The following is a 12,796-nucleotide window of genomic DNA, read 5'->3' as shown; positions in this document are numbered from 1 at the left end:
CAAGCAGAGAATTGGAAGCGTATGTTTATGATTGCTCGTTTATGAAAGTAATTTAATTATTGGGAAGGACTTAACAATAGCTCTTTGTTGAATTGTTAAATTGACTGCCATATAAGTGCTTAACAACTTTCAAAAAGTGTTTGTGTGCAAGTGGCTTGGCAGTGTTACATTTAATTAGTACACTTTATTAGAAGCAGAATTAGCCAATAAATTAATTATAAATTGTAAAATGCCATGTGTCACATACTCTGTGAATACATGTGCTCTGTTTAACTTTACACAACAAAATAAAATGTTTAAAACCATCTCAGGTCTTTCACATTAATTGCTGCGTTCATTTAATATTGGTATTACTGTACGTTCTGAACGTGCCCGATTTCGATGTTTCTCGGCAATTGTAAAAAGTATAATCATTACTTGTTATTTGTTTGTTTGTTTGTTGGATGGTAACTATCAATGGCTCAAAAGCTCAAGGTGGCTCAAAATTATATGATAAAATAGAACATTAGCAGGCACGTTGCAGTCTTTTTTATTTTCTTTTAATACTCTTTAAGACACTAAGAATTTTCACTATCATGTACCCACATAATCTGACATTTGAAGTGCATTTTTATGTTTTATAGAGGTTTAATTTTCTTGATTTTGTGAGTATTTTCACTGGTGACCAGAATACTTTGTACTGTTTACTTATGTCTCTTTTCACTAATTAAATGGCACGGTTACTCATTGCTTATTTTGGGCACAGTGTTAATGCTTTGGATCTGTTAAAAAAAGATTCTATTTTTGAATCTCCAATAGGGATGGCACTGGAGAGTTACACCATAGTGAACTTCATCATTGGACCTTATTCATGAAACATGATTTGTATTCAAATTATTGAATTGAATGTGATTTGATATGTGTGAATGGATTACACAGAATTCATTCTGCTCGTGTTTCTTAAATAAGGCCCAGTTTGGCTCAAAGCATTTAATCTGTGCTTTTGTACCATAAAATGCTTTGCATGCTTTAAAAACATCTGCCAAATGTTACAGTAGTTCGATAAATAACCAACCAACTTACTCTTTAAAATGTCATGTAAAACATCAAATCAAACTAAGCCTTTTGTCATTACTGATTTGATGATCTAAATGGATGAGAAGGTCAAAGAAATTAAAGTTTTTAAATATTTGAACTTTTGTAGTTCACCAATCACCCATCATGTTAACTGCATATACAAGAATATGCGTGATTCATATTCTTAACAATTTGTATTTTGTGTGATATGACAATAATGTATCATGCAATGCATCTGGTAACACTGTATAATAACTTTCATTAATAAATCATTAACAAACATTATATAATGCTTAATGGATCATTAGTTAATATATATTCAGAGTTAAAAACGTGAGATAATGTGTTTGTTAATGTTTGCCAATAAACTTATTAAACATTAGATAATGTTCAAACAAACATTATTTCATGTAAGTTAAAATGCTTACAAATGTCATTAAACTTTCAATTCTAAATGATCAAGCACTTATTGAAAATGTACAAATGATTTTACTTTTAGCATACAGTCACCCCAAAACGTATTTGAACACTTAAAAATGTAGCCACACTTAATTTAAGTTTCAATTCAATTCAAGTTTATTTGTACAGCGCATTTCACGATACAAATAATTGCAAAGCAACTTTACAGCAAATTAAGTTTCTACAATATTTAGTGGTAGCTTATCAGTGGTGACTGTCAGTCAACGTACGTATGGCAGAAATGTACGGAAAAATCTATTAAAGACGTAATCAAACAGACGATGAACACTATTAACAGCAATTATTATATGATGCAATCAAACTTATAGCTTTATATAAGCTATAATATAAAATATATTACTTAAAAACCTATGAACCTTGTAGCATTATTTAGCATAACATCAAATCAAGTGGTGTTTATTTAAAAATAAATAAATAAATAAAAATAGTACATTTTTCAACCAAAGAAAAAAAAGAGAAGTTTATGTTTAAAATCCCAAAACAGTATAGATATATTGTTCAAAATTATGCCCACTAAAAATAAAAAAATAAAATAAATACATTTGGTTTGATATTTTATCTATTAAGTTTGCGCTTTTCATTTTGGATATCAGATATTTAAAAAGTGTTCAAATGTGTTTTGAGGACTCTATACTGTATACTGTGAAGGGCTTTGAATTCAAGTCTTTCTTTCTAACATGCATCCATCTCTCTCTCAGTACAATACTGAATACACCAATTATAATGAGTTCTATGACTACACCGAAGAAGTGACTGCCACTGAAAATCCCACTGACAACGTCGGTACTGAGACCAAGGTAAACACTCTTGCTCATTTGTATGGCCCAGGTGCCTGTCAATCACTGTGGGTTTTCTGCAGCCCTCCCACTTCCACGCTGTGTGGTCTCTTTATTTATTACCCCAACTTTCACACTCCACTGTTCTGTTGCTCTCAGTAACTTTGCCTTTGTCTCTCCTCATGTGACATCACTTTTATTCAATTGCAGGGTCTAAATTTAACCTTTTGCTAGATCTGCAGATTTTGAGAAAATGTATTGACCATGAAACATTGTTTCATATAGACAAAATGAGAGTAAATAAATAAATCATAGAGACAAAATACATGAAGCGGTTTTTCTTTTCTTTTCTTGGTATATTAGACAAACAGTGCAAATCTATCCTATATCAATTTTTGATGATAAATGTTGCATTGAGATTTTTTTCCCATTTGTAGACAGTTTTATTTCTTTCAGAGTGATTTTAAACAATCTACTGCTATGTTGAATTTTGTAATAAAGTTACCGGCCAGCTGTTATTTACTTGCCAAATCCAACTTTTACTTGCATTTGAACTGCTCATATTTCAAATTCCGATATAAACAGCTAAGAATAAGCAGTTGTTTTAAAATGAACAATAAATGAACATTCACATATCATGATTAGATACATTTTTTCTTCATTCTGAGTGATGTGAGTCTGTTGTGTGACATTTACTCATAGCCCAGCAATGTTGAAACTGGAGACTACTATGTTGAGCAGGACTATGGCACTGAAGCTCCTTCTGTTTCCATTCCAGCCAATGAGGTAAAGATCTGCATGCTCCTACGTTTAATTTTCCATGTTCCATTTTAAGTGGATTTCTATTCAAATAGCCTTCTTTTGCTAAAGTTGATCAATTAAATCAGTTTTTCTAACTTTAGGAAATTATTATTTTGCACCTTATTTTCTGATACATTTAAATAATTGTTGTATTTTAGATCATGTTATTACAAATCTATGAGAGAAAAGTAGAAAATTATCCATATTTGAGGTGCCAACTCTACTCGAGGTGGTTCAGTGTGGTTTGTCTTTACTGAGTGGTTGTACCTCAGTCTGATTTTTATGGGTAAAAGTCAAATAAAAACCACTATTCCATTTAACAGTTTACATTCAGCTGAAAGCAGCGAAAGCATTGCATTTTCCTTATTTATGTTATTTCAAAAGTTTGATGATTCTGTCACAGTTTGTTCTAAGACATCGCACAAAGTCTAAATGAGGAACATCCAGCTTTAACTGGAACAGTATGTCTTGCATTTAGCGTTGGCCAAATGTCTGCTTCAAATGATACACCTATTGGGCTGACACAGCCTCATAAAGCACTCCTGGTGTATTATACAAAGGCTGGGATTAACTAGAGAAATCTTAAATACTTTTGTTCACTGCATAAAGGCCCCTGGGTGAGGAAAGCTGTCAGACTTAAAGCCAAAATAGTTTCCCAGTAAAAGAAAAAAAAAAGAGCTGGAAGGCACAGGATGTACAGAGTGAGATGAGACACCAGTGCAGCATTATCACATGCAAGGTTGTTGTGGTTTGTCATTTTTATTAACCAAACCAATTCAGATTTATGGATAATCATTTTATTATAACCTTTAGTTTCTGTTCACTGCAGTGGTAAACATATTGAATGCTATTAGTTGTTTGTCACGTAAAGTTGCCCCAAAAAGTATTTTAACCATATATATATGAACTGTATATATATCTTTCATGACAACTCTCTGAGGGATTGGCATGGTAATGTACATGACAACGTTAATGAATTTGGTCTTGACAGGATAGATCTGCTACGCTGCTAGTGCAAGAGCAACTAGTACCGAGACTTGCTACTGCCAATTCATCCACAACATGCTGCTGTAAGCATGTAAGAAATACTGCTGCTGTACATATGACACATATGAATAACCCCCCACAAAGCAGGAGACACGTTACACAAAACAATACAAGCCAATATTTGCATGCCGCTGAATATAAGGATAAACTGCTGCATCAATGGACATGCATGTATCCATACACATGAAGATGAACAGACAAGGAAAGACAAGACATCCCACACAAAGCAGATCTATCGCCAAGACATTTATACTGCTGCTGCTCCGAAGAGCCATGTGAACCACATGTATTACTATCTATGTGTGCCTGGGCTACCACCCCAACTGGCTTAACAACAGTGGCCTACGACTATGTGAGCCTTGGCTACCACGTCGACCAGCTTAACAATAGTGGCCTACGACTATGTGTGCCTGGGCTACCACGCCAACTGGATTAACTCTAATTAGACGCGCACTATGTGTAATGTTAATTAACAAAATGGATATACATTGCAATTCTATAGATAAGACCCCAGCATCCACCTGAGCAAATATCATAATTTAGTCATTTAATATCTGCTGTTACTTTCTACACTTCATCAGTCCCAGTGGCAGTATAACAGCTCGTTCATTCGTGTTCGTGCAGTGATGAGATGGACAAAGTTAGCCGATGCATGCCTTTTTACTCTCTCGTGTAGCTAAAGTTATCAGGGTTACAATGTACAAACTCCTGGGTGGACTGACTTGAATGAACAAATAAAGCAAATTATAAACGTTCTTTCTCTGTTTTCTGAATTACACAACACATGATAGCATATGTCACATGAGCACTTTTCTCCAAACTATACTACCCATAATGCATTTCACTCGGAACTGCAAAAACCATAGCGATAACTCTTAATTCCCTTCTCCCGCAACACTATCGTTGATATGACTGTGATAAGCGCGTGCTTCTGACGCTGCATGCAACTGAAATCAACCATGCACTCATCACAATGAAAACATCGACCTTAGAAATAACGAACGTGAACACTGGGATAATCGCCAATGTATATGGAGAACCCCAGTTGAAATGCATACAAAAGAATGCTTATTTTATTAGGGCCCAAGCCAGAAAGGCGCAGGGCCCTATTGATCCCCTAAGGATTATTATTTTTTTTTTCTATTTATTTTTTTTTCAACCTTCCGGGGCTTTTTGGGGGCCTTAACATATTCAAAAACTCTTGAAAATCTGCACACGCGTTGGAACCTGCGGCCATTAGGACGCCACAGAGGCTGGGACCTGGGCGTGGTAGAGGGGCTCTACGGTGCCCCCTGAAACACAGCCAGAAAACTTGATGTATAGCTCACACATACTTGCACGTATTCATATGAATCTCAGTACACATATAGAACTCATTGAGCCGAACAACTTTTGCACTGCATGTCATAGGCTCCACCCAACAGGAAGTTGGCTATTCAGGGCTGTGTAAAAAGTACATGCTCTGGAATTTGATATACTTGTCTGAGGATTTCCAACCGATTGCCACCAAACTCGGTGAACATGATCTCAAGACATGGGGGACGCTAAATTGCGAAGAGATTTTTGATATCTCGAACGGTTTGCTCATGGCGAGGCGATGAAGTTATGGCGAGAAATGAGAAACAGGAAGTGTCTTATAACATACACATACATTGTCTGATTTTGATCAAACTTCAGGTTCTTTTTTTCGGTGTATGATGCCGATCGCATACATGTGACTATTAGGAGTCAAAGTCATAGCGCCACCAACTGGCATCAGGAAGTGTGTCATTTTCAAAATGCTTTTAATTCATCATCTTATTTTTTACCCGATTTGCTTCAAACTTCTTCAGAATAATGTCAAAACACGGCCGATGTAAAACTGGTGAGGGGATATTGATATCTGAAATATTGTTGCCATGGCAACGTGTCAAACTTGAATATTCTTTTCTGGTGATTTTGGTGCAGATAACATGCTTAGAATTTCATTAAACTCAACACTCATATCAATATTAATGATAGATAGATACTGGAAAAAGCTCATAAAAGGGCGTGGAAGAGGCACTCTATAGCGCCACCTTTTGACAAAACTTGGGGGGTTAGTTTTAGCTACAGTCACCAAACTTAGTACATATATTGTGCTCATCAAGCCGGACAACTTTCTAATATACAGTCATTAGCTACGACCAACAGGAAGTCTTCTATATTGATTTGAATATGGATTTTTGAAAAAATATAGCTGTGAATTAATGCATACTCCTCAGAGGAAAATTGGTCTATACACACCAAACTTTGTCTACATGATGCCAACACATTGAGGAACTTATATTGCGGATGGATTTTGGATAGCTTGAACGGTTTTGCCGTGGTGATTTGTTCAAATAACAGGAAAAAATGACAGAGTAATTGTGTTGTATTATTCAAATTCAGCTTCCAAACAGTTCAAAACTTTTTACATACATAGAACAAGTCATTCTGAGGAAATATGAATAGTTTCAGAAAATTAAAAAACTATCAGACATCTAATCTCACTCTGCCTCTTGTGTGAGGAAGGAGGGGTGGTGGGGGCTGGGTGAGTGTGTGTGTGTGTTGAGAGTGGGAGTGTCATTAATAAAGTATGAAAATACAATTATTAAATATTATAGATATGCTCAAGAACAAAACATTTATAGCTGTATTTATAAACTGCTTACTAATGCCTATTGTTGGAACAATGCTTTATAAAGGATGAATTGACTATTTACTAATGCTTAAGTAATGATTCATAGTGTGCAGTTAATATAAAGTGTTACCAATTTTTTAATGTTTAAGTTTTGAATATTAACTGACAATAATACATGCTATATAATTATTGTTCATGTTAATTAATATAGTTAATGTTAATAACTGAAACCTTATTGTAAAGTGTTATTAAAGTTTTATATATTGTTCTGTGTATGTGTGTTTCACAGTCTTAATGGTTTTGATTAACCCTTTAATTGTCATATCCCTTAAAACCAGAATGCCAGAGGGTTACTGTAAATGCATGTGCCCACTGTGCACCGTTCTCCTGATGCCACCGGGGTTTGTCTCAAGAGAGAGAGAGAGAGAGAGAGAGAGAGAGAGAGAGAGACTTTTAAACATATCTTTAATAACCAGAAAAAAAAAATCTGTAATTTTTTTGTTGTTGTTTTTTTCCAACAGTTCAGCTCACAGATGAAGACTAAACTGTAATGAAGACAAAAATATTTCACAAATATTATAGATCATTAAAATAGTTAAATAATGCTTATAAATTATTAAGGTTTTGGTAACACTTTAAAACAAGGTCTCATTTGTTAACATTAGTAAATGCATTTACTAATATGAACTAACAATGAACAATATATTTTCACAGAATTGATTAATGTTTGTTGATGTTAGTTAATCAAAATGTTGGAGATTTAAAGGAGATTTAAAGGCTCAGTTATATTCCTAACAGAAAAAATAAACAAACACAACACAGAGGGATACATAACTCAGAACTATTTATTTCAAGATGCAAAAAAAAAAAAAAGAATGAATATAATGAAACCGTACACTTGATTTTTTTTTCTACGAAATTGCAGAGGTTTTTTTTCTTCTTCTTTTTTTTTATCAAGTGAACAGTTGTACAGTTAAATTTTTTCAATCTTGAAAAAATATTTTTGCGTTCTGTATCTCTCTGTGTTGTGTTTGATTAACTTTTCTGTTTGGAAGATTAATGAGCTTTTAAATCTCCTTTGTAAATGCTTTAGAAGGTATAAACAATCCTCACTTTAGATGAGCTCACAAAAATAGATGGCTGGCAGCTTCTAAATGTTTTATAACTACCTGACTTAATCATGAGTTACGGTAGGACTATGTGTTTATAAAGCATTTATTAACACACTGAGCAACTATTATCATGTCAACCCTCTACATTGCGAGTAAATCACTTGTATATGCGACTAAATCTTCACTCTGGGCGACTAAATTATGTCTAATATTAGCCAATTGCTAATAAATTCTCAGATTTTACTCGCCAGTGTGTGAGTTGTAAGTTTAGCTCAGATATATTTTCAGTTGCCTAACACTCTGACTGAGTGCTTCAGAGTTTCACTCTTGAACTACCGCTTTCTCCGCTAGTGGGTGGAACTAATGCGCAAACGGCAATCTCATTGGCTGGTGCTCACCTATTATCGTCCCTGTTTTGATTTCAGCAAATCAGTTCGAGCGAACGCACACAACCTGATTAATATTCACAAATCCAGTAGCTCATTAATCCTTGGTGCGTTTTACATTGTTCTTATTAGTAGAATTCGTATCATTATCATCTAATCAGTATTTTTGTTAGTTTTTCCCCAATTTTTTTTTTTTTTATCACTGAATGACCAAAAAAGCACCAGCACCAGTCCGATGTTCAGTTAAAATGACTAATATGCATTCATACATGGTTATCAAGTTTTAATTCTAATTACAAAAGTTCTATCATTAAATAACATTGATTATAATATTATAATGCTTGACTGACTGATGTTAAGAGTGTACTTTCAGATATTTATAAACACACAAATATATATATATATATATATATATATATATATATATATATATATATATATATATATATGTGTGTGTGTGTGAGTATGTGTATATGTGTGTGTATGTGTATATGTTTGTGTATGTGTATATGTATGTGCATGTCTGTATATGTATGTGTGTATGTGTATGTGTGTGTGTGTGTATGTATGTGTGTGTATATATGTGTGTATATATGTATATGTGTATGTATATTTATCAGTCTGGCGAGTAAACAAAAAAATTTACTAGCCAATGGCGATTCAATTGCCAAGGTGTTCGTAGAGGGCTGCATGTGTTTAAATAATAAGATTTATACATTTATAAATGTAAGATTTATAAATGTACATTTAAATAGTTTATTAATAATTTACATACACTTTCTAAACGATCTTATGAACTCCTAAATAACTGGTTTGTAAATAACGTAATAATTTAGAAATTATAAATTGATCATTAATAAAGTATGAAAATACAATTATTAAATATTATAGATATGCTCAAGAACAAAACATTTATAGCTGTATTTATAAACTGCTTACTAATGCCTATTGTTGGAACAATGCTTTATAAAGGATGAATTGACTATTTACTAATGCTTAAGTAATGATTCATAGTGTGCAGTTAATATAAAGTGTTACCAATTTTTTAATGTTTAAGTTTTGAATATTAACTGACAATAATACATGCTATATAATTATTGTTCATGTTAATTAATATAGTTAATGTTAATAACTGAAACCTTATTGTAAAGTGTTATTAAAGTTTTATATATTGTTCTGTGTATGTGTGTTTCACAGTCTTAATGGTTTTGATTAACCCTTTAATTGTCATATCCCTTAAAACCAGAATGCCAGAGGGTTACTGTAAATGCATGTGCCCACTGTGCACCGTTCTCCTGATGCCACCGGGGTGGCGTTTGCACTGACGACTTGGGCCCGCCATCGCTGCTTGCAGCTATATTTCAACTTGTTTTCATGTGCCTTACTATTAATATGTCCTCAGAGCGAATACAAGCTCTAAACTGCCTTTTGCTCCAGCTGTGTAAACACAGATGCTAAATGCTGCTGCTAATGTGCTTAATATTTTGCCCCTGCATACAATGCAAACTGCTAACATGACACTTAGTTTAAAATTGTTAACGGTTGCTCATGTTGTATTCAGTTAGGCAGACAACGCAAATATACACAGCTATATGGATTAAAAGAGCATTCACTTCTCTTAGATGTTGATTTAGGCTGATCTGAAGTGTGCTACCAACTGCTACAGCAAACAAAAGTCAGGTATTTGCATATTGAGCAGTGAGCTCATTCGCTACCGATACAGGAGAGAACCAATTAGCTGCCATGTGACAATGTTTCATGCCAGAACTCTCTCTCTCTATATACTGTATATATACAGAAGTACACACTGTCATTTCTAAACTGATACCATTTGATGATGATGATGCTTTGAAAATTTGCTAGTGCAATTGTAATTTCACCTGTAGAGCTTCATTAAATTAGTTAATTAGTTTGAGTAGGTGTCTGCATTGACTAACCTCTCTGTTTCTTTCATTCGCTGACCTCCTACCTCCCCGGGCTGGGCAGAATCCATCGCTAAAAGAAGAAATAGTAGACGACTACATTACAGGTATAGAAGAAGTTGCAGTGGATCCCACCGTTGCCACCAATGAGAATGTGGATATTGTGGAGTCCAAAAACACGAATGGTGCAGAAAACCAGTACTTTAAGGAATACGACATTAATGAATATGATGCAAAAGAGTTAGACCCCAGCATTTATGACGATTCGCTCTATGACTATAATACTAATGGAGCTAAACCCACTGGATCGACCTACGACAGCGAGTTTGGACCGGGCCGACCTGCTGAAACACAGATCACAGAGAGTAATGTGAGTATACTTCTCCATCTTTTTGTTGGAATCAAGTCAATTGTGTAGCAAGAGAATGTCAAGGATGTTTTTTTTTTTATTATTGCAACCACATAACTGTAATTCTAATGCTCATAATTACTAGGAATAATGTCCATTTACCATACTATGTTTCAGTATGTCTGCTGACACAGCAGCACATGAAAGTCTCTCAATTGTAGCCGTTTTGCTTGTGGTGTGTGGGAGACAGGAAATGAAAGGTTAGCTGTGTGATTGCAGTGTTGATCTGTGATAACTTGAGACTTATTTTCACAGTTCAACACAAGTACTCGTTGACACAGACTCGTTTACACATAAGCACATGGGGAAGTCGTGGCCTAATGGTTAGAGAGTCGGACTCATAACCCAAAGGTTGTGGGTTCGAGTCTCGTACCGGCAGGGATTGTAGGTGGGGGGAGTGAATGTACAGTGCTCTCTTCCACCTTCAATACCATGACTGAGGTGCTCTTGAGCAAGGCACCGAACCCCCAACTGCTCCCCGTAAGGCGCCACAGCATAAATGGCTGCCCACTGCTCCGGGTGTGTGTTCACGGGTGTGTGTGTTCACTGCTGTGTGTGTGCACTTTGGATGGGTTAAATGCAGAGCACTAGATGCATTCCAAGTATGGGTTACCATATCATGTCACGTCACTCATCACTCATACTGACCACGGTGGCATTGTACTCCTTTTCTGAATTTAATACTTGTGTTAAATTACTTTATAAATATTGTCAAATGACTTTCCCTATGGGTCTTGTAAGTGGACATTATAGGAAAAGATGGAGTTCACACTTAATTTCTAATCATCCTCACAGTAACTGAGCATATTCACCACTTAGCTTTATAGAGTTATAGAGTCCATTTTAGGCATTAGCTGTAGTGCTTAATGTGCTGTTTTACAGTTGTTTGGTCTACAGGAGTAGTACTTTCTCTGTCATTAAATCTCAGTTTGTTTTGTGTCTGTTGTAGGTAGGTGGTGGCTATGGCGGTGAGAAGGGGCAAAAAGGTGAACCTGCAGTCATTGAGCCGGTAGGTAAACTCTCTGCATGAAGTATAAGTACCAAATGAAATGCAGCTACTAATAAATTATGCATCATATTTTTTCCCCTCAATAGTGTGTCAGTTCAGAATGTGCCAGGCCACTAACTATTATATATAAGTTTAAAGTTGAGAGGATTTTTAAATGTTTTTGAAAGTCTCTTATGCTCATCAAGGATGTATTTATTTGATCAAAAATACAGTAAAAACAGTAATATTGTGAAATAGTATTACAATTTAAAATAACTTTTTTCTATTTTAATATATTTTAACACTCCAGTCTTCAGTGTCACATGATAGAAATCAATTTCTAAAATGTTGATTTGGTGCTCAAGAATAATTTCTTATCATTATAAATGCTGAAAACAGCTGTTGCTTAATATTTTGTGGAAACCATGGAAACTTTTTTTTGTTTTGTTTTGTTTATTTTTTTAAGAATGTAAAAGTCTTTACTATCACTTTTGATCAATGTAATGCATCCTACATTTTGGGGCTGTAATATTCCAATGTTCAATATTCCAGTATTCCTATTCCAATATTCCTTCCTCCCACCTAACTACTCTTTGTACAGTTATATGGCAAAGGGAAGATGGTAGCAGTCCAGGAAAAAATATTCTTACATTAATGTTTTCAAATGTCAACGTATTATTCATCTGATTTTGACAGCAGTTGCATTATTCACTTTTCTTTTTATTTCTGTGCTGCTCATACTGTGAGATTTACGACCTGCCAAGCATGCTACAGAACTGAAATGTTTTTTCTTTTTCTCTCCCTTTTAATTATTTTCAGGGGATGCTAGTAGAGGGACCGCCAGGACCACCAGGTTCCCCTGTGAGTATCACCTTGTTTCGCACTCTTTTCACACAAGGAGAAACTCCATAGGAAAACATGCCTTTATGGAAAATGTCAGCATAGAGTTGCGCAAGTGTTTCTTTCTGTGTTACGTTGCCTTTGACGTTTTGCTTGTCGTTTTTTCAGGGTCTCCCCGGCACTCCAGGTATACAAGGCTCCTCTGGCCTCCATGGAGATCCTGGTGAGAGAGTAAGTCGACATTTCCCATAAAATCATCCCTTATCTGGGTATATGTATATACACACACACACACACACACACACACACACACACATATATATGTATATATATATATA

The 12,796-nt window shown here is 34.9% G+C and overlaps 1 protein-coding gene across 1 annotated transcript in view; it reads left to right on the top strand.

The window, feature by feature from the left end:
* The window catches only part of LOC107564536 (collagen alpha-1(XI) chain-like), a 91,899-nt gene that overhangs the window by 21,426 nt on the left and 57,677 nt on the right, over positions 1 to 12,796 (top strand). The window contains exons 5-10 of the mRNA XM_016249639.1: positions 2,235 to 2,333; positions 3,015 to 3,098; positions 10,286 to 10,591; positions 11,580 to 11,639; positions 12,438 to 12,479; positions 12,627 to 12,689. Of these exons, the coding sequence (XP_016105125.1) occupies positions 2,235 to 2,333; positions 3,015 to 3,098; positions 10,286 to 10,591; positions 11,580 to 11,639; positions 12,438 to 12,479; positions 12,627 to 12,689 (654 nt within the window). The remainder of the gene's footprint in view (positions 1 to 2,234; positions 2,334 to 3,014; positions 3,099 to 10,285; positions 10,592 to 11,579; positions 11,640 to 12,437; positions 12,480 to 12,626; positions 12,690 to 12,796) is intronic.

The sequence above is a fragment of the Sinocyclocheilus grahami genome, unplaced genomic scaffold, assembly GCF_001515645.1.
Source record: "Sinocyclocheilus grahami isolate Dianchi unplaced genomic scaffold, SAMN03320097.WGS_v1.1 scaffold945.1, whole genome shotgun sequence".
NCBI lineage: Eukaryota > Metazoa > Chordata > Actinopteri > Cypriniformes > Cyprinidae > Sinocyclocheilus > Sinocyclocheilus grahami.
Note: the sequence above shows the minus strand (reverse complement) of the source record. Positions and strands in the feature narration are given on the sequence as shown.